This window comes from Panthera pardus, unplaced genomic scaffold (genome assembly GCF_024362965.1).
Source record: "Panthera pardus isolate Hobbes unplaced genomic scaffold, ASM2436296v1 HiC_scaffold_18, whole genome shotgun sequence".
Classification (NCBI taxonomy): Eukaryota; Metazoa; Chordata; class Mammalia; order Carnivora; family Felidae; genus Panthera; species Panthera pardus.
The window spans coordinates 18,888,457-18,909,372 of NW_026526743.1; the positions used below are offsets into that span (position 1 = coordinate 18,888,457).

General features: G+C 51.5%; 1 protein-coding gene across 1 annotated transcript; it reads right to left on the minus strand.

Annotated features, from left to right (window-relative positions):
* On the minus strand, window positions 1–19,801 carry WTIP (WT1 interacting protein). Its single transcript, XM_019423395.2, has 8 exons — window positions 18,996–19,801; window positions 13,892–13,993; window positions 4,412–4,479; window positions 4,196–4,258; window positions 3,901–4,031; window positions 3,037–3,088; window positions 2,300–2,368; window positions 1–1,111 (listed from the first exon to the last, which is right to left on the minus strand). The coding sequence occupies exons 1-8, from the start codon at window positions 19,681–19,683 to the stop codon at window positions 971–973; spliced, it is 1,314 nt and encodes a 437-aa protein (XP_019278940.2). The 5' UTR covers window positions 19,684–19,801; the 3' UTR covers window positions 1–970.
* Between the last annotated feature and the right edge of the window lie 1,115 nt (window positions 19,802–20,916).

The following is a 20,916-nucleotide window of genomic DNA, read 5'->3' on the forward strand; positions in this document are numbered from 1 at the left end:
CAAGTTTTTAGAAGAAAACTATATTCTTTCAAAGAAAATGAAAATATTCTCAAAGGAAAAACTTAATTTAAGTCAAATCATACGCTTTTGTCGTGGAGCCCGATACAGAGTGCTTTCCTGCAACAGGTGTTCTCCCTGCCACGGGGACAGGGCGCCCTCTCGTGGTCTCTCTCGACCGAGCCCTGTGGCTGGAAATTTTGCGTGAGAAGGTTCTTTTCCCAAGGCTGAAGGATGGCGAGGGGAAGGGGGCCGAGGGGGAAGCGGACCCCAAGCCAGGAGGCAGGGATGGGGAGACCCGGGCGGGATTGTGGCTGAAAACACCCTTCAGAATTCCGGTGGCCAAAGGCAGGGCTCCTTTGAGGGCCCCACTCCACAAAGGTGTCATTCGTCTCCCCCCTCCTGTGACCCCGCCCAAAAAAGGACACCATTCCCGCCCACCAAAGGCGCTTATGAGACACACAAACACGCGTGCCCTCCGCCAACCGCCACCTGCCAGACCACCCCTGCCCCGAGGAGCGATCCTTCAGGCGGAGCCCCTTTTGAACAAGGAAACACTCCCGCCCCCAGGCCAGTGCGAGGAGGAGGAGGAAGGCGGCCCGCGCCCCTGCTCGCAACGGCGGCGTCCTCAGCTGGTGCCCCACGGCAGTCTGGGAGCCCGCCCGGGGCCGCGGGGCGCAGCAGCCCCGGGAACGCAAGGCCGGCGTCGGGGGCGAGGGGGTAGGGGCTGGAAGGAAGGGAGCGGCCGGAGGAGGCACAGACGGTGAATAAATAGAAGCAGCTACGCCGCGGGGCCGGCCCCTCGGACAGCAGCTTGGTGGCACGTGGGTGGGGGTGGGGCGGAAGCGCGGCAGCGGCGCCCCCCGTGGGACACAGAGCTCCGACTCTGACCGGGTCACCCGTCCCGCCCGGGGGCGCTCTCTGTCGCACACACGCACGCACGCGGGGCCACAGCGCGGGCTCCTTTCCCGGCTCAGAGCTCCGTGACGTGCACCGCAGGTGAGGGGAGGGGCCCGGGCCTAAGGCGCCGCAGGTGGCAGCGGCGGCACAGCAGGTGGCCGTCCAGGGGGTAGCAGCGGCGTCCATCCTCCCCACTCAGCTGCAGCCCGCAGTCCTAGAGAAGAACACAGCCCCAACCCCAGAGTGAGCGAGGGCGGGGGCGCCTGAGAGTAATGGGGCGGGGCGGATCTGTGGGGCCCTGTGCAACTTGCAAAGGGCTTTGACTTTGATTGGGGGCGGGGGGCAGACAACAGACAAGGCAGGCCAGGGATCTCTGAGAGAAGGGAAACTAGAGGTAAGCCGTACAACTGCCCAAGTTACTACCTGAAGGGATTGTCCAGGCTGCCCAAAGAGGGCCCAGGGGTCTTCTTGAATTGCGAATTTGGGGAGGCCAAGGCAATTAGAAAGCTCAGAGTGGAGTATCAGGAAGGAGAGAGCTACATGTGCCAATGACTCCCAAATTCCTACACCTGCAGCCAGAGTCTTTGAACTCCAGCATGTCTAGCTCTCGGGGGATCCTAATAGACACCTTCCAACCCCCAAACTGCCACATTTAGTCACTGGCCGAATCCAGTCCCTTTTACTGCCTGACCTTCACGCAACTCAGTTTACCACCCCGAACCCAGGACCACAACCTCGCCTCCAACAACCTCCTCAGGGAACCCCAGCCACCCTCCCTCTTCCTCCATGCATTCTCTGATGGCAAAGAGCACCCTTTCTAAAATCCTCCTGCCTCATGTCATCCTTTTGCATCATTCTCCACTGCCCTCAGAAAAAGCCCATACTCTTCAGCTCATATATAGCCTTATGTCCCCAGCTCCTGCCAACTTCTCCAGTGACACAAAACAACACGTTCACCCTCACACCTAAGCACATTCTGCTTCCACTGCCTGGAAGTGCCTTTCTTCCTGTGTCCTTGGCTAACTCAGTCATTTTTCAAATCTTAGCTTGGGTGTCAGCTCCTCCAGAAAGCCTCCCCTGATTCTCCAAGGCCTCCTATGTGCTCTGACAAGCCCTATAGGCTCCAGCCCTGCCTGAGTGCTCATCGCTGCCATAAGAGTAGGGACTCTTTATTTTGTTCTCTGTACATCCCCAGCAGCCCCACATGCTGTAAATCCTCAGTAAATATTTGACTGAATGAGAAACTGAATGAGAACATATCTTGGGGAGGGCTCTCTAGGGAGGACAGGGAGAATGGGGACATAAACAAGGAGGTGGGTCCACAGAACACCTAGAGGAAAAGGAGGTCCATGTGGAGGGGGACCACAGTAGCCACCAGCCCTCCAGGAGGGCCCAGGCTCACCTCACAGTGGTAACACTCCACATGGTAGTCTCTGTCCATGGACACCACACGGATGGTTGTCTCACAGCCCTGGAGGAAGAGATGGGGTTTTGCACACAATTGTGTGTAGTGCACACACCTACACAACACGGTCTTGCCATGGCAGGTGTGCATTCACGCCCACGTGAGCACTGGCTTCAGTGCTTCCGCGGGCAGAATGGCATCAGCAGGTGCACAGGAATGGACGTCCTCCTGCAGCTACACCCAACTGCACGCACACACACGTCCATGAGGGCCGTCACACAGGTGTCAAATGTGTGTATACGTGTTCTCTTCAGTTCTTTGCAGTCAGGAAAGACCAGAGCCAGTCCGGCCTCCCCAGGCACGGCAGCTTGGGGCAGAACCAACATGTGTGGGAGACCCCATGCCAAGAGAGGTGCACCACCCGATGGGGTGTCCTGCATAGACTGCATCCTCCTCTTGTGTGCTCCTCCCACCACCTCAGCCTGCAGAGCTAACAGACCCAGGGGGCGATCCTTACATCCGTGGGCAAAGGAGCTGAGGGCCACCGTTTCTCTCTAACTCATGCAGGGACACGTGCACCCTGCGTGCATGGCCACAACGCAACCCTCGGCCCTGAGGGATATGGGGCGGGAGCATCCGCATCCCTCCCACAGGGGCCCAAGACCTGGGGCCAACCTGGGGCAGAGGCCAGGCTGGGCCAGACACCTGATCATCTCCAGGTGAGTGGTTCCTACCTGTGCAGGGAGGATAGGACGGGCACAGGAGGCACATTTCGGTGCAAAAACCCTGAAGGAATAAAGAAAACCAGAAGTGACCAGCTGCCAGAGGCCGAGGGCCCAAAGGCAGACCCACCCACAGTAGCCCCATGACCTGGCCCAAGCGTCAGAACCCCTTTCCTTGTGTGGACACACTGGTGTGGGAGCAGCCTCTGCGGTGCCTTCTTGGCCTTTTAACTGGTTCCCAATTCACTTCCACCCCATCACCTCCTCCAGGACGGCTTCCGTTTCTCCCTACCCTCTCCCTCACACTTCCTGTGAGTTCCCTGCCCCCTAACATCCAGGTTTGGGCCACCCCTAGCTGAGACCCCTGCAAAGCCTGGCTCCACACTGAGTACCAGAGATCCATGCGGGGCACCAACCCCATGCAAGGCTGTAGCACAAGACCAGAACTCTGAGGGCTGGGCCTAGAGCCACAGCTGGGGAGAATGGACTGGCCTCTCACATGGATACCAGACAGGCAGGAAAGGGACTCTGCAGAGACTCCCAAGCCACCACCCCAGGCAGAAGAGGCCAAACCTGGCCCTGGGAGCAAAGGGATAGATGCTGGGTGGGGCAGCGAGGAGGGCCCCCACCACTAGGAGGAGGGGCGCATGCAGGTAAAGGCGGGGAGAGGAGAGAGATGGCTGGTAGCTGAATCACCCAAGAGAGGGTTCAAGGCAGAGAGCCATGCTTTGCCCCAGCCGCTGAACACACAAGGGGAGGCTGGAAATAAAAAGGCCAAGAATGGAGAACACAGACAGGCAGGCTGGAAAAATGCTTCCTGGGGAGGCAGGAGAAACAGCGGGAGTCACACCCGCCCCCACAGTGCTGGCCACTCACGTGTGATAGTCTCTGACGCAGTAGATGTTGTTCTCCACGTCCACAGTGAAGGGCACCCCGTCCAGGCACTCGTTACACACTGAGCACCGGAAGCAGCCTGGGTGGTAGGACTTCCCGAGGGCCTGCAGGATCTGGGGGTGGGAGGCACTGAAGGGTCAGTGCAGACGGAAGGCTCAGCACAGCCCCCAGAAGAGGCTCTGGCTCTGAGCCCTCGGCAGGTCTGCAACAGGTGAAAGGGTGGGTCCTAAGACCACCCATGTCAGAGGGGTTCCAGGAGGCTGGGGGAGGTTCTCACCATCTCCATGATGAGGTGTCCACACACACTACACTTGTCGGCTGTTTGCTGGAACCCAGAGTACTGAGAGGAGACCAAGGATCCAGGATGTTGTGTGACAGAGGGGCGGGCACTCCCTGCCCAGCCAGCACCTGCCTCCTGGGCCCAGGTCTCCATGGGCAGCAGGAGGGTCCCCTCCCCTCCCCTGGCACCCGCCAGGGCCCAGCTCTGACTCACCAGGAAGTCCTCCTGGCAGTACACTTTCTCACCCACGTTGTAGAACGCCTTCCCTCGAAGTCGTCTCCCTGCAAGGGTGAGTATCGAGAAGGGGGTCCTTGGGCCGCTGGAACCCGGGGATGGGGCCCCTGCTTCCATGTCTCAGGACTCTCCTCCAACAGACGAGAAGCAGATTATGGGCAAATTTTAACATTTCCCTTTCATATTAGGCTACTACTGTTATAATGATAAATCTTTTTAAAAGATTAAACAGCGGTGCCTGGGTCACTCAGTCAGTTAAGTGTCTGACTTCGACTCAGGTCATGATCTCACGGTTTGTGAGTTCAAGCCCCACATCAGGTTCTGTACTAATAGCTCAGACCGTGGAGCCAGCTTCAGATTCTGTGGCTCCCTCTCTCTGCCCCTCCCCTGCTCACGCTCTGTCTCTCTCTCTCAAGAATAAACATTAAAAAAAATTTCTTTTTTAAAAGATTAAACACACTGACAGGTTGTGTTAAGAGGTTGTCATTTTAGGGGCTCCTGGGTGGCTTGGTCGGTTAAGCGTCCAACTTCGGCTCAGGTCATGATCTCACAGTCTGTGAGTTCGAGCCCCACGTCGGGCTCTGTGCTGACCGCTCAGAGCCTGCAGCCTGTTTCAGATTCTGTGTCTCCCTCTCTCTCTGCCCCTCCACTGTTCATGCTCTGTCTCTCTGTGTCTCAAAAATAAATAAACGTTAAACAAAAAAAAATTAAAAAAAGAAAAAGAGGTTGTCATTTTAAAATATATTCACATCAGGGGTGCCTGGGTGGCTTATTCGGTTAAGTATCCGACTTCGGCTCAGGTCACGACCTCACAGTTTGTGAGTTTGAGCTCTGCGTCGGGCTCTGTGCTGACAGCTCAGAGCCTGGAGCCTGCTTCAGATTCTGTGTCTCACTCTCTCTGCCCCTCCCCTATTCACGCTCTGTCTCTCTCTCAAAAGTAAATAAACATTACAAAAATGAAATGAAATGAAATGAAATGAGATGAAATGAAAATAAAATAAAATAAAATAAAATAAAATAAAATAAAATAAAATAAAATAAAATAAAATACGTTTGCTTCAGGGGGACTCAGAGTAGACATTCCAGAATGAACTGTCATCATCCATGAACATAAGAAGTACAACTCTCACCAGGTAACAAAGCCCCGGTGAAAGAGGTGTCCTTGTCAAAACAAGAGCCTCAGCAGACCCGGCACAGCTATTAGAGGCATCCCGTCAGGAGAAACCCCACAGTGCCTAACCAGGAACGGGAGGGAGCATCCTCCCTGTGATAAAGGGCCCCAGTGAGAAACCCTCAGCTGACATCAGACATAATGGTGAAATAGTGGCTGCTTTTCCCCTTAGGGTTCGGCATTGGACTAGAAGCCCTAGGTCGTGCAATGAGATGGGTGAAAAAAAATAAAAGCTTGGAAAGGAAAAAGAACTATCTTTAATCAGGATGTGTAGAAGATCATAAGGAATCTACCAAAACAAACAAACAAACAAGCAAACCCTACTAGAAGTAATAAATGAGTTTAGCAAGGTTGTAGGACAGGTGGTCAGAATATGAAAATCAAATATATTTTTATATTCTGGTAACAAATGATTGGAAAATGAACGTACAGTTTTTAAAACAGCATTTATAATAGCATCCAAAGAAAAACAAAAACCTGTAAAATACTAAGAGGTAAATGTAACAAGAGATGAGCCTGCCCCTCACTCTGCCAAACCAAACTTTGCTGAGAGAAATTTCAGAAGACCTACATGAATAGAGTGATAAACCATTGCTGGAAGATAGCTCTCCATTGGGTCTCTCACATTTCTGCACATCTTACAGAGGAATGGCAGCTTTCATTGTGAATTACCATCCCAAGGACATTTGTGGACCAAACCACTTACAAACCAGACATTGTGGGGCGTCTGGGTGGCTCAGTTGGGTAAGCATCCAACTTCGGTTCAGGTCATTATCTCATGGTTTGTGGGTTCAAGCCCCATATTGGGCTCTCTGCTGTCAATGCAGAGCCCACTTCAGATCCTCTGTCTCCCTCTCTCTCTGACCCTCCCTCTCTCTCTCTCTCCCTCTCTCAAAAATAAACATTAAAAAAAAAAAAACACAGATAGCTATCTCCCTCTGAAGTAGAAAGCAGGCTTGTTTGGTGTCCAATATAATACAGATGCTGTGTTCCTCAGAAACAAGGGTCAGAGAGCTTTGCTGGCAGCCCATTATAAAACATCAGGGTTCCCTAAACTCAGGGTTCTCTAGCCATGACACAGACACAGACCCAGACCCACTGCATGTGCGGCATTCACCTGGGTCACTCTGCGTCACCCCCGTGGGACTGGTGCAGAATGATTCAAACGTGAAGCTCATCCTGCCTGCCGTGCTCTGAGCCCCTGCCCCCAGGAGGCTCATGTCTTCAGTCAGCATTGGTGACACAGTGGCAGATAAACTTACCAGCTTGCAAGTAGGGAAAAAAAACCTCAGTCCTTGACAATCAACTTCAAACTTCAAATATTCTGATATCAGTTCTCCTCAAATTGATCTATATATTCAATGCCACACAATTAAAATCCCAGCATTCTTATTTCTTTTGTGGAAAATGACATTCCAATTCTATTTTGGTTTTCTTCTTTCAAACCCTTGTGCTGAGGGCTGACTTCCAGTTCTAAAATTCATATAAAAATACAAAGAACCTAGAATAGCCAAATAATCTTGCAAAAGATCAACAATGCTGGAAGACTTACCCTACCTATCTTAAAACTTAAAGTAATCAATACTATTGTGTAATATGGGAATAAGGAAAGACAAAAAGATCAGTAAAACAGAAGAGACTGCAAAAATAGACCCATAGATATTTCAATAAACAAACAAGTGGGAAAGCAAAGTCTTTTCAGCACAAGGTGCTGGAACAACCGGAGGAAAAAAATCAAATATGGAAAAAAAAAAATGAAACTCTATTCCTTGCCTCATACCATACACAAAAATATAATACAAAGTGGGTTATCTACCTCAACATAGAAATGAGAAACTTAAGGGGCACCTGGCTGGCTCAGTCAGAAGAGCATGTAACTCTTGACCTCAGGTTGTGATTTTGAGCTCCACACTGGATGTAGAGATTACTTAAAAGTAAAATATCTAAAAGATTAAAAAAAAAAAGAGAGAGAGAGAGAGAGAGAGACTTAAAGCTTCTAGAAGAAAACATAGGAGACTATCTTCATGACTTAAAGGAGGACCAAAAATTTTTAGGTTACAAAAACAAGAACCATAAAACAAAAAAAAATTACATATTACATTTCATCAAAATTTAAAATTTATCAAAAAAGTGTATCACTAGGGCGCCTGGCTGGCTCACCCAGAAGAGCATGCAACTCTTAATCTCAGAGTCATGAGTTCAAGCCCCACATTAGATGTAGAGATTACTAAAAGAAATAAATAATAAACTTAATTAAAAATATTATTCATACCGGGGCGCATGGGTGGCTCAGTCGGTTAGGCGTCCGACTTGGGCTCAGGTCATGGGTTCATGGGTTCGAGCTCCACGACAGGCTCTGTGGTGACACCTCAGAGCCTAGAGCCTGCTTCTGATTCTGTGTCTCCCTCTCTCTCTGCCCCTCCCCTGCTCACACTCTGTCTCTCTGTCTGTCAAAAATAAATGTATGTAAAAAAAAATTTTTTTTAATATTATTCATACATTATATATGAGTATATGAGTTATATATGAGTATATGTATATACTCAGAATATACATATCCTCACAACTAAATAATTTAAGACAAGTAACTCTCAATTCAAAAGCTGAACAAAAGACCTGAACAGACTTCATAAAAGAAGATATAAATGGTCAAGAAGCAGACAAAAAGATGCTTAACCTTATTAGTCATCAGGGAAATGCAAATTAAAATCACGAGATACCACTTCACACCCATTAGAATGGTTAAAATTAAAAAGACTAAAATATCAATTGTTGGCAAACACGTAGCAGAACCCAACTCTCTAACATTTCTAGTGGGAGGAGAAAATAGCACAACCCCTTTGGAAAACAGTTTGGCAGTCTCTTATGAAGTTAAACATACACTTAGCCTATGACCCAGAAATTCCACTCCTTGGAATTTACCCGAGAGAGAGAGAGAGAGAGAGAAATGAAAACATTTGTCCACAAATGACCCATACGAGAACGTTCACAGCACAATCTATTATCTGTCAATAGTTGCACAGATCAACAAACTGTGGCATATTCATACAATAAAATCTTACTCAGCGATAAAAAGGAGTGTGCTACTAATATACAGCTTAAAAAAAAGAGACATGCTTAACGACAACAACAACAAATCAGTCACAAAATAGTATACATTTGACTTCATGTATATGAAGTTCTAGAACAGACAAAACTAATCTATGGTGGTAGAAATCAGAACACTGGGGGGTGCCTGGGTGGCTCAGTGGGTTAAGCGTCCAACTTCATCTCAGGTCATAGTCTTGTGGCCCATGAGTTCAAGCCCTGCATCAGGCTCTGTGTTGACAGCTCAGAGCCTGGATCCTGCTTTGGATTCTGTGTCTCCCTCTCTCTCTGCCCCTCCCCCGCTTGCACTCTACTCTCTCAAAAATAAACATTAAAAAAAATTTTTTTAAATAAATAAATAGAATATTCCCTGGGGAAATGCACCTTCAACACAGACATCAACAAATTCCCACAGACTGACTTTAAAAATTATACAGTTTTTATATCAAAAATTATAAAACCATGTGAAGAAACAAGGTATCATGACCAAGAGTGAGGAGAAACAATAAACAATTGAAGTGGGACTTCAAAGACATCAGATATGGGGACAATTAGACACAATACAGAATACAAACATGTAATACACTTACAAAATAGAAACAGATGTCCAAAACATGAGATTACAAAGACTTCTTGGACATTAAAAGCAATAACTGAAAACAAATTTAAAAAGGTAAACTGGACTTTACTGTGACTTTCTTTTCATCAGAAGACATCAATAACAAAGTAATGAAGCAAGAATAGGTTAGGAAAAGAATTTATAACACATATATCCAACACACAACATGTATCCAAGGTGCACAGAGAACTCGCACAAAGCAATTTAAAAAAAGTCAAACCACCCAACCTACAAATGGGCAAAAGACTTCAACAGGCATTTTTACAAACAAAGGCATTCAAATGGCCAACAGAGGGGCGCCTGGGTGGCTCAGTCGGTTAAGCGTCTGACTTCAGCTCAGGTCACGATCTCGCGGTCTGTGAGTTCGAGCCCCGCGTCGGGCTCTGGGCTGATGGCTCAGAGCCTGGAGCCTGCTTCAGATTCTGTGTCTCCCTCTCTCTCTGCCCCTCCCCCGTTCATGCTCTTTCTCTCTCTGTCTCAAAAATAAATAAACTTTAAAAAAAAAAAAAAAAAGGCCAACAGAGACATAAAAAGGTGTATGAGTTTTCACTTCTCATCCAAGAAATTCAAATTAAAATCTCATTAATAGGGTGGCTCAGTCAGTTAAGCCTTGATTAAACCTTCCCACTCTTTCAGTGGGAAGTCGGTTAAGCCTTCCCACTCTTGATTTCAGCTCAGGTCACAATCTCACCCATCGTGGGACTGAACCCTGGCTCGGGCTCTGTGCTGGCAGCACGAACCTGCTTGGGATTCTCTCTCTGCCCCTCCCCTGCTGCGGCACGAGTGTTTTCTCTTTCTCTCAAAAGAAATAAACTTAAAAAAATAAAATAAAAAATAAATAAAATCTCATTAATATACCATGCCACCCCCACTAGAATGAAGACAGACAATGCTGGTAGGAAGGAGGAAAAACTGGAATTCTAATACATTGCCAACAGGATAATAAATTGCTTCTACTATGGGAAACTACTTAGCAGCATATATTGAAGCCACACAGATGCTACTCTAGGACCCAGAAATTCCACTGTTAGAAAAATAAATACAAATGTCCATCAATGGACACAGACGCAATACTCATAAAAGGTTTATTTATAATCCCCAAATTATGGAAACAGCTCAAAAGTCATGTGCTGATGACTGGGAAGGGGCATCAGGGACTCTTACGGGGTGATGGAAATATTCTACCCTTTGATCTGGAGGGTGATTACATGGGCACGTAGACATGTACAAATGTATCAAGCTGGAATATACTCAAGATGAGTGTGTTTTACACTCTTCGTGTATTTTCAATCTTGATAAAAATGATCAAAAATGTTGAGGCAGATTTGAGAAAAGAAACAAAAAGAACTTCTAGAAATAAAAAAAAAAATTCAATCACTGAAATAAAAAACTCAATGAAAGAGTTCAATAGGAGATTAAACACAGTTGAAGAGAAAAATGAATGGTCTGGATTTTAGCTTTCAGGAGACAGATCTGAGGAAATTAAACAGAATGAGAGGCAGAGAAGTGCATAATATGAGGGAGAGGTTAAGAGACACAACAGAATGAGAAAACCTAATATTTCTAATTTGAATTCTAGAAGTAAATAATAGAGAGAATGGGAGAGAAGCAATTTTTGAAAATAAAATAGCTGAGATTTTCCCCAAGTTGGAAGTCAAAATGAATCCCAAGCAGGACAAATAAAAGAAAACCGAGAGCCACACACATCAGAGTCAAACTACAGAAGAATACTTTAAATTATTTGTCCTTTTTTCTAATTGATATGTGAAAGTATTTTAAATATTTAAAAATTTTTAACTATTAAATATTTGCTGGAAAATAATCCTTAGAACTTCTGCATGTGGCAGTATATGGTTTTTTTTTTTTTTTATGTTTATTTATTTTTGAGACAGAGAGAGACAGAGCATGAACAGGGAAGGGTCAGAGAGAGAGGGAGGGAGACACAGAATCTGAAGCAGGCTCCAGGCTCTGAGCTGTCAGCACAGAACCCAACGGGGGCTTGAACTCACACACCATGAGATCATGACCCTGGCTGAAGTTGGATGCTTAACTGACTGAGCCACCCAGGTGCCCCAGTATGTGGTTTGTTTTATCAAATGCTTCATGGGGTCTTTTAATGAACCAGGGGTGGGTTGTTTTTTTTTTTAATGTTTATTTATTTTTTAGAGAGAGAGTGCACAAGCAGGGGAGGGGCAGAGAGAATCCCAAGCAGGCTCCCCACTGTCAGCATGGAGCTTAATGTGGGGCTTGAACTCACAAACCGTGAGATCATGACCTGAGCTGAAATCAAGAGTCAGACGCTTAACCGACTGAGCCACCCAGGCACCCTAAAAATAAAATCTTTTTTTTAATGTTTATTTATTTTTGAAAGAGACAGAGAAGGACAGAGCATGAGTGGCGGAGGGGCAGAGAGAGAGGGAGACACAGAATACGAAGCAGGCTCCAGGCTCTGAGCTGTCAGCACAGAGCCTGACGCGGGGCTCAAACTCATAAACTACGAGGTCGTGACCTGAGCCCCAGTCGAACACTTAATCGACTGAGCACCCAGGCGCCCTGTAAAAATAAAATCTTTAAAAAAAAAAAAATGCTGAGTGAAAATTGCTTCAAATTTGGAAATCTATTCACAAACTCTGAAGTAAGTGTGAGGGTAGAATCAAGACATTTTGGACACAGCAGAATTCAGAACACTGACCTCCCAAATGCCCTTTCTTAGACAACGACAGCAAAATCTTGTGGACATTGTTCCACAGCTTTGATTCTTCTCTTCTCCTCCAAGATGCGTTCAGTATTCAGCCTTACCTCAGACAGCCTGCTGCATTCAAGGGAAACCTGAATCCATTCCCATTATCCACAGGCGGGCTTGATTAGTATAAACATAACTCCTCTTCCCTTATTATGGCATTGGTTCAGAGACTCAGGCAAGTCAGTCAATCAACCATAGCATTCCAAAGAACCAAATAAACTGGTTCGGGAATGGATGTGTGAGATACTCTGGCCAATGACATACAAGGAGATATACGCCAGGTGCTTTCTGGAAAACAAGTTTCCAAAAACATAACCAGAAGAGATGCCCTCTCTTCCTCCAGACTAGTGGTGTGCCAATGAAAGTCTCAAGCGGCCTCAGACATTTCACCACCATAAGAGAAGGTGCCCTAAGGAAGACACCAAACCCAAGGGAAACCCAGCCAAGCTATTCATAGGGCCTGAGACACTAGATCAATCTCAGCCTGAAGCCAGCCCAATCTCTGGGCTCCCAGTTCACTGAGCCAAAAAATATTCTTAGAGGTTAAGCCTCCTCAGCAGTTTCTCCGTTATGTGCAGCTAAAAGCTGCCAGGAAATAGTGGATTCAATGCAGGGAGTACACATGGGAAGGCACAGAATGAGCACTCCACAAGGGTCCCAGAGGGCAATGAACTCAGAGTAAAGAGAGGTGAGAACCTCCCAATAGAAACTCTGCAGGATGCCTCATATAATGGAGCCTCTGGGGAGGCGGGAAGTGAAGCTATATAAAGTAAGCCAATACAAGGTGTGTGTGTGGGTGGGGGGAGGGGGGGGCTAAAAAAAAAAAAAAGAAAAAATGCAGGAAAAGTAAAAGACTATAGGACAAAAAGGGGGTGTAATCACAGTATAATTCCTCGCTCTGCAGTGGATTTTTAAATAGTCAAGGAAACATAAACCTGGTTTACTGACTTAACCACAGTTTACGATTAAAGTACACTGAGAAAACAGGAGAGAAGAGAAAAAGGCGGTGGCAGAACCTGTTCCTCAGCTGTCACAGCAAAAGTGTCAGTCAGTCTAAAAGTGCTACATCAAGAAACAGCACGGTATGCTTGTTACAGATACGGAGGTGTCTTCTAGAAGAAATTGCCAAAAAATACCAAGTGGCTGCCTCTGGGGAATGGGACCAGGAGTAGAAAGGTGAGTGGTTTTTTACTCTTGCAAAAAGAGCTTGTCAGCACTATCTGACTTAACACAGTGCATGTATTACACTTCCACAGGATAAAACATTGACGTGTTTAGTATAAATTAATGAAAGATATTTGCTTAGGGGCAAACCCTCAAGGGATAGTAGTAGAATCAAGAGAGCAGATGTATTAGGTTGGTTAGATAATGGTTACTTTTTTCTTTTCGTAACTTTGTCTAGGTTAAATTACAACATTTATAGCTTATGTATGTAAGTATAGCTTATGTATAGCTGTATGTAAACTTGGGAGAAAAACTAAATTGCAGGGAAAAGACCAGCCCCACACCCAGGCAGGCAGAAAGCACAGCACTAGCTCCATGCGCCCCACGCAGGCAGCCAGGAGACATCAGTGCCCTGCACAGGACGGAGGCCCCAAAGCTGGGTGAGGGGCCTCCCTTCCCGGTGGCCACCAAAGGCGCCGGTTCCACACCTCCCTCCCCAGGGCCCAGGACATCTTCCCAGGCGCGTGGACCTCCCAAACAGGCCAGGCCTAGGAGGAAAGGCACTACAATTCAGCCTCCTCCACACTCCAGCCTGGGCCAGAGCAGGGTGGTCCATCAGCTTGGGACTTGGGTGCAAGAACATGGTGCAAGAAGGCCGGGGAAAAGGATACCTACCACAGGAGTCGCAGGTGAAGCAATCTGTGTGATACAGGCTCCCCATTGCCTGGCATGCCTGCCTTGCCCCGTAGATGCCAAGCCCACACTTGATGCAAATACCTATGGGAGAGACGCAGGAGAGAGCCCAGGTTAGCACCATGGCTGTCCTAATGCTGCCTAACCCTCAGCGAATAAACTTCCTGAGCCTTCAGTTACCAATGGCTGACCTGGCGACAATAATGGTATCTGGGGGTTTGTTGATGTTGTTTCAGGATTCAGAGGTAAGCAGAGCACCGGGCACAGAGTCAGGGCTAACTGATGCCATCCTTGCCATCAAAATATTAATGACACGTGGGGGCACCTGGGTGGCTCAGTCAGTTGAGGGTCCAACTCTTGATTCTGGCTCAGGCCATGATCTCACAGTTCACGGGTTCAAGCCCCGCATCGGTCTCTACGCTCACAGTGCAGAGCCTGCTTGAGATTCTGTCTCCCTCTCTCTCTGCCCCTCCCCCCGCTTGCTCTCTATCTCTCTGAAAATAAATAAAAATAAACTTAAAAAAATATTAATGACATGTTTATATTAGAAAGTCATTCTGGGTCCCTTCACCGGTGACCTGCTCTTGGACTGAGGGAAAATCCTTTCTGCGGTCTGTGAACCAGAAAGAATAAAGACCACGCAGGCACACCCACCCCAGCCATGCTTTCCTCATCTGTGTCCTAAGGTGAATTGATTCTCGTTTGATCGGCACAGCGGCCTTGCTGGCCTGCCACATGCCCCACAGTGTAGCTGCTGGAGACTCGGCAACACGCCGAGGAAGGCACGCTCAAGGAGCCTCTGTTCCAGCGGAGGGAGACAGACGACAACAGGTAAATGAATAATATCTCTGGTGGAAACAAGTGTGTGAGTTTTAAATTAGGGTGGTGAAGAAGGCCCCAGTGACCAGGTGATATCTGAGCAAAGGTCTAGAGGAAAGAAGGGAGGAAGTTGCCATGCAGGCATCTGGGATTACTGGTAGAATTGGGGATCACCCCTACCAGCACAGGGTGGGGTGCCCGGCAGGCAGGGGAGGGGTAGTAAGGAAAAGGGTGACCAGCAACGCCAGGGGTAAGCCCGGCACTAGTCCCGGGGATTCCCTGGCCAGCCCTCCTGAAGACCCAGAACATGGGCGGCCAGCCCAGACATCAGAAGCCCCCCTCACAGTTACCCGGGATCTCCTGTACTCCACAGGGCATGAAGACAGGCTCCACTGGCCCTTGAGACCCTAAATCTTCTGGATGCTCCGGGACATGCTCCCTCACCCTCTCCCTCTCCCTTTCTACCATCTCTCTCTCTCTCTCTCTCTCTCTCTCTCTCTCTCTCTCTCTCTCTCTCTCTCTCTCCCTAACATTTAACTATGGTTGAGCCTCTTCCCCATCAGCACCACGTCAAGAAAATCAAGTCAAGAAAGAAAGCTCAGTCCACATTCAGCCATCTCCTAACCGTGCACACCTCCAGACCTCCCATCCCAAACCTGTTAGCCGTGGGACCAGCTCCTCCTCTTTCATGTCCAGGCTATGACCCACACCTAGATTTCTGGCTCTTCTCCCTTCCCAGCTCTGTTGGGTACTTCCTGCTCGGTCCTGGGCCTCCCATGCCTGGGTTTTTTTCCCCAGGGGAGGGAGGGCCAGCTCAGATGCCCTCAAAACCAGATAGGAAAGTAAAGGTGGCTGGTGGGGACCCAGAATGGAGAATGGAGAACAGCAATTATTCCATACTGAAATTAATTACTAACTCAAATGTTTTGAGTATGCAGAAGGCCAACATGCCTGCAAGTCTCCACACGTGGCTGTCCCATGGCTCCCCGGGCAGTCCGGCCTGCTGCAATGGCTCAGCCTGCGGAGGGCTCCTGGTGATCTGCCCCAGTCCACACCTCTCTCCTGAGTCACTGAGCCAGCTCCCAGATGGCCTCAGACCACCGCAGGTCTAGAACAGAGCTCTGGATTTCCTGCAAAACTGCTCTTGCCTCAGCGTCCCTGCTCAGGAAACGGCACCTGTGCGTAGCTCGGTTTCAGGGAGCATCCAGGTCCACCCTCCTTGTCTCCTCCAACTGTGAATCTCAGCAACTCTGTTCCCTAATTTTGACTTCATTCCCTCCCCTCACTCCCACTGGCCTGATTCAAAGTCATCAAGTCTCATCCTAAAGTCCGTTTCAAGAGTGTCCTCAAGGCATCCCCGCCTGGCCCCCAATAATCCATCCCACAATCTGCAGCTAGACTTCCCTTTGGCAAGTAAAAATGACCTACCCCCTCACCCTTACTCTTGTCCATCAAGTCTGAAAACCTGACCTCACCTTCTTAAGTTACCACAATCCACAGTGAAGAGTAAAAGTCAGTTTTCCACGGGAAGCAGGACAGGAGGTGGGGCAAGAGGAGAGGCTATGACCTTGTATGATGATTAGCTTTTGGTTCCGTTTGCTTTTTTTTCTAAATACATGCTTTCGTCTCTTTAATAAAAAGACACTGACGAAGGAGATGGAGTACGCACGAAATTCAGGGAGCACAGCGTTTCGAAGAGAGGGGACTCCACCTGTGGGATGGAACAGTGAGACCAGGCCACCGAGGCCTGGCAAGCACCTGCGCCGGGCCGCCACTAGGGTCCAGCAAGAGCTGGCTCAGTCCCCTGAGGGGAGACAGATGGCTGAGGGGAGATGGGAGGCGGGCAAGCAAAGGCGATGCCAACCAGACACTGGGATGGGAAGAGGTGGGCATGCCACTGAGACTTTATGACCAAGCAGGTGTGGCTTTGCTTTTTCCTTGCCATTTTTTTTTTTAAGAAAGACCCTTTCATTAAAGACATATTTATAACCAAAGAAAAAGGTCCAGTGGAAAGAGGAAAGCTGAAGATTGGAGGAGGTGGGGGTTGGAGGTGGGATGACCCTGATCCTCAGATCTAGACGGGGATCTGATAATAACAGGCAGCCTGCAACGGCTGACCTCAGTTTTCTCAGCAAAATAGAAAGCAAGCTCAGGGACCAGAGGGAACAGAAAGATTGTTGAGGGAATAAAAGAGGGAACTGACCAAGGCTTAGGGCGACGGGTGGCACCCAGAAGATCACAGAGGTTCAAGACCATCAACGCCTATTGGTACAGCAGCAAAAAAGGGGGGCAGCAGTCCTGGCTCAGAGTCAGAGTTCTGCAGGGCAGAGGTGATTCAAGGAATCAGAGGTCCTGAGACCAAGAGGCAGAACCGAAGCGAAACAAAACCAGGGTGTGGCCTTGGGAGGAGGTGGCTCAAGAGAAGGCAGGGAGGCCACCAAAGTTCAAGAGGTTCTGGAAGTCTGAGGCTATTGGCTGGCTCCAAGCAGCGGAACTTGGTGAGGAGAGATGGGAAAGTTCTAAAGCCATCAATGAACGGAGAGAGGGACCCGGAGGTCAGCAAGTGCCAGGGCCAAGGAGAAGGGGTGGCCCAGAGAGGAAGACCCACTCTGAGGATGTGGTATAGCAGACATCACTTGAGCTCATGCTACCTGTAGACTTCCTTTTGCAAAACTGTGTATGATTCAAGTTGAATTGTATGAAATTGCCACTTCTACGGCTCCGAAAGGTCAAATATCAGCACTAAGTTATCAGCAGTTCAAGCAAATAGTTGCCCATGTTTTTAAAAATTAGGAAAAGGTTACCCAGATCTGGCTTCTCTTGGGAAAAAAGGTGTACCATTGCTCACCTCCCACTCCTGGGTGGATTCAATGGGCCCTTTCGAAAGGATGAGCCACCAGCTTATGCGGTCTTGTGCAGTCAGCCCTTCACTCTCTCCCTGCCTGCTTGGGTCTGGCCACCTCAGCTTCGCACACAGATACGTGAGTAACCTCAGAGGCTCACAGAAACCACCCCGACGTGGGCCCTGTGGTGCCCGGGGACAGGAGACAGGCAGTCTCCCCCAGAGAGAGCACTGGAGGCGTTCTCTTCAGAAGCCCACCCCAGCTTCGGCTCCCGGCACCTGCCGGGCTCGAGAGGCCAACAGCTTCCTAACTCACCTCCATGCTTCCAGGCCATCTGACAGCAGCCACAACACCTACCAAACCACAAATGCTCACCCCCATGCTCCCAGATGAGCTCAAAACTCTCCTGCGTGTCCCTCCTAAAGGCAGACCCACCCTGTGGCCCACGTAACCCCTGGGCGCAGAGTAGAACAGTCCACATCCTCACATGCCTCCTTTGGCCCACATTCTTCCTTCTGCCTGGAATGCCCCCATCTAGCCTGTCACATACAGCCTCCTCCTCTCTCAAGATCCAGTTCAGGGCGGTCCTGAGCTGCTAGCTGGAATGAATGCATGAAAAGATACAAACCCCAGGACAGCCCAGTCCTGCCCAGCAAGATAACCACCCCCACCCTCACCCCCTCAGAGCCAGGTGCCTCTGCCTTCCTGCTTATCAGTAATGGAGGGAGGGAAGCCCCCTCCCCAGGCCGCCTCTCAGAACCTCCAGCCTCAGTAAGAGGCCTCCGAATAATCCAAAGGACTAGGGATCAGGAGGCCGGGGGCAGACTGGGAAATGGAGGCCGTAAGAGACTGGTGGGCTTTGAAATGCTGTGAAGCAGGATTCCCTTTGGAAACAGCCCGCATACACCACACAGCCCAGGGTGTGGTGTGGTGGGCCTCAGGGTGGGCGTCCCCTCCCTCACACACTCTGCCCCCTTGCCACTGCCATTACCAAAGCTGCAGGTCAGGCGGGTCCGGCGGTACCCGGCCCACCGCACCTCTCTGCTCCTGTCCACTCCCCACACTCCTGGGGGGGAACGGGGGCACCAGTCCCTACAGTGCTGGGGTTGCCCGGCTGATCACGAAGCACAGTGCAGGAGGAGCAGAGGCACGTGCCAAGGGTTAAGAAGAAATGACCCGAAAATGGCTTATTGTGCCTATTGGCATGACTTTTTCTTAAAGGTAAGGCAGTGAGTGCATCAACTCACTTTGCCGGAACCCCTTCTTAGGCCAGAGACCTACAGTCGAAGTCGCGGCTGTAAATAAACCTCGGACCCTGCGGTTCGCACTCACACACCCTCTGCCCAGCCCCACGGAGACTCGCTTTTCTCACCCCGGCCCACCCCGCGCTCTCCCCCGGCCGAGCCACGGCCAAGCTCGCTCACCGAAGTAGTCCCGCGCCGTGCGCGCCTCCAGCGCCCGCTCCAGCTCGCGGGTTAGCGCCTCCAGCCGTCGCTCCGCCGCGCTCGGGCCGCCCTCCCGGCCCGCGGGCAGCTGCAGCGAAGGCAGGGGGAAGGGGGCCGGCCCCGCAGGCTCCGGGGAGCGAGCCGGCGCCGGGCCGGCGCCGGGCAGGAGCAGGTCGGCGTAGGCGCCGGCCGAGCCGCGGGAGCCGAGACTGGACACGCTGGAGCGGGCGCTGCCCACCGACGGCGGCCCGGGGCAGGGGCGCGGGTCCGAGCGGCCGGAGCGCGGGCTGCCGTGGCGCTGGTCGTAGCCCAGGCTGATGCCGCTGGAGCGGGCGCTGCCACTGCCGCCGCCGCCGCCGCCGCCGCCGCCGCCGTCGGAGCCCGCCAGGCTGGCCCGCGGGCTGCCCGCAGGCTGCGCGCTGAGCTCGGGGGCCGCCGCGCGCCGCGGGCCTCGCTCCCCACGGCTCAGTCCGTCCGCCCCGGCCTCGGGGCCGCCGCCGCCGCCCTTCCCTCTGCGGCCCAGCGCCTGCGCCGCCTCGTCTCCCGGCGCGGGCCGCGCGCCCCGCCGACCCCGGCCTGGAGAGTCGCCGCCCGGCTCCAGCTCCCGCAGGGCCAGCCCGGCCAGGAGCAGGGCCGCCTCGTCCGCGGCCGCCCGGGAGCGCTGCATGGCCCGGCCCGCCGGCCCTGGCGCGTCACCTCCGCCTCCGCTTCCCGCCGCGGCTCCGGCCGCGCCGCCGCATCGTCCGCCCCAAGCCCGGAGCCCGCCCCGGGACCCCTGGGCGCGAGGCGGGGCGGGGCCGGCGCCGGGCCGGGGTCGTTCCGCCGGCCACGCGCGGTCCGGGGGCCGCGGCGCTCCGCTGAGTGGCGCGCGCGGCGGAGGAATGCGCGCTCGGAGGCGCCGGGCCGCGCCCCCTCCTCCCGGCCGCCGCGCGGGGGGCGGAGGGACTCCTTTGTGGGGGCAGGAATGCGAGGAAGGAGACGGCGCTGCGGCCTCTGGAATGCGGGGGGAGTGGCGGCGGCGGCGGCGGCGGCGCGGCGGTGGCCGCGCTTCGCCGAGAGCTCGGAGGGGCGCGGAGGCTGGGCCTGGACGCCGGGGCGTGCAGCTGGGAGCTGGCCTCGGCTGTGGCGCCGCGGTGCGCCCGGGGCCGTAGGGCCTCTGGAAAGGTCCAACATTCCCGCGGGCTGAGCTGGAGGCGGCTCCCCCAGTCCCGGCCGGAATAAGAAATACGAGCAGTTGACAAACGGTTCCCACATCCTCCCATCTCACTAACCAGCGCCGCCACACTTTCAGGCGCTGGGCCGGACTAGTTCAGCCCAGGGCCCAAGCGCTGCGCCTGCCCCAGGACCCAGGAGAACACTGCGTCGCGTGCAGATGCGCCCCCAGGACCTCGAGTGACCCCTCGACCCCCACCCAGCCGGTCCCGGAGCCAGCCAACCGGCTGCGCATCGGTTTCAGGAGCCGCCGACTACTTAGTGGGGAAGGGGCCGAGTGCTGGGAGCCAGGGTTGGCTGGGGACAGGTCGCAGGCCCCCAAGGCCAGGCCAGGCCGGAAGCAGGCCTCAGGCTAAGCCAGTGGGCTAGTGAGCCCCAGATGTGGCCACCGCAGGCAGTCACGAAGAGCTGTGAGGACACTCCCTTTTTCCAGCACCTGCGTTCAGGGGCCCCGGGTGAGGCACCAAGGAGGCTCCTGGAATCACCTGCGCTGCCACAGGTACTGGGACGGAGTGGGGCCTCAGGGACCACATTGGGAGGGAGGAGGAGTGAACGAGGGCTAACTAGTGCTTTGTCTCCCCAAAGCACAAGCTACCGAGTTCTTGTCCTTGTATATTTCAAACAGCTGGTAGAGAAGAAAAGCAAACCATCATCTGTCAAGACCTGGTGGATTCAGGAAAACGGAAAA

What these genes read in the sequence shown, in the direction of transcription:
- WTIP (XM_019423395.2), bottom strand. Translation starts at nt 19,683, where the DNA reads ATGCAGCGCTCCCGGGCGGCCGCGGACGAGGCGGCCCTGCTCCTGGCC. An exon ending in GACACCTCATCATGGAGATG is followed by an intron (nt 4,032 to 4,195) that starts GTGAGAACCTCC and finishes TCCCACCCCCAG; the next exon opens with ATCCTGCAGGCCCTCGGGAA. An exon ending in TGGAGTGTTACCACTGTGAG is followed by an intron (nt 1,112 to 2,299) that starts GTGAGCCTGGGC and finishes GTTCTTCTCTAG; the next exon opens with GACTGCGGGCTGCAGCTGAG.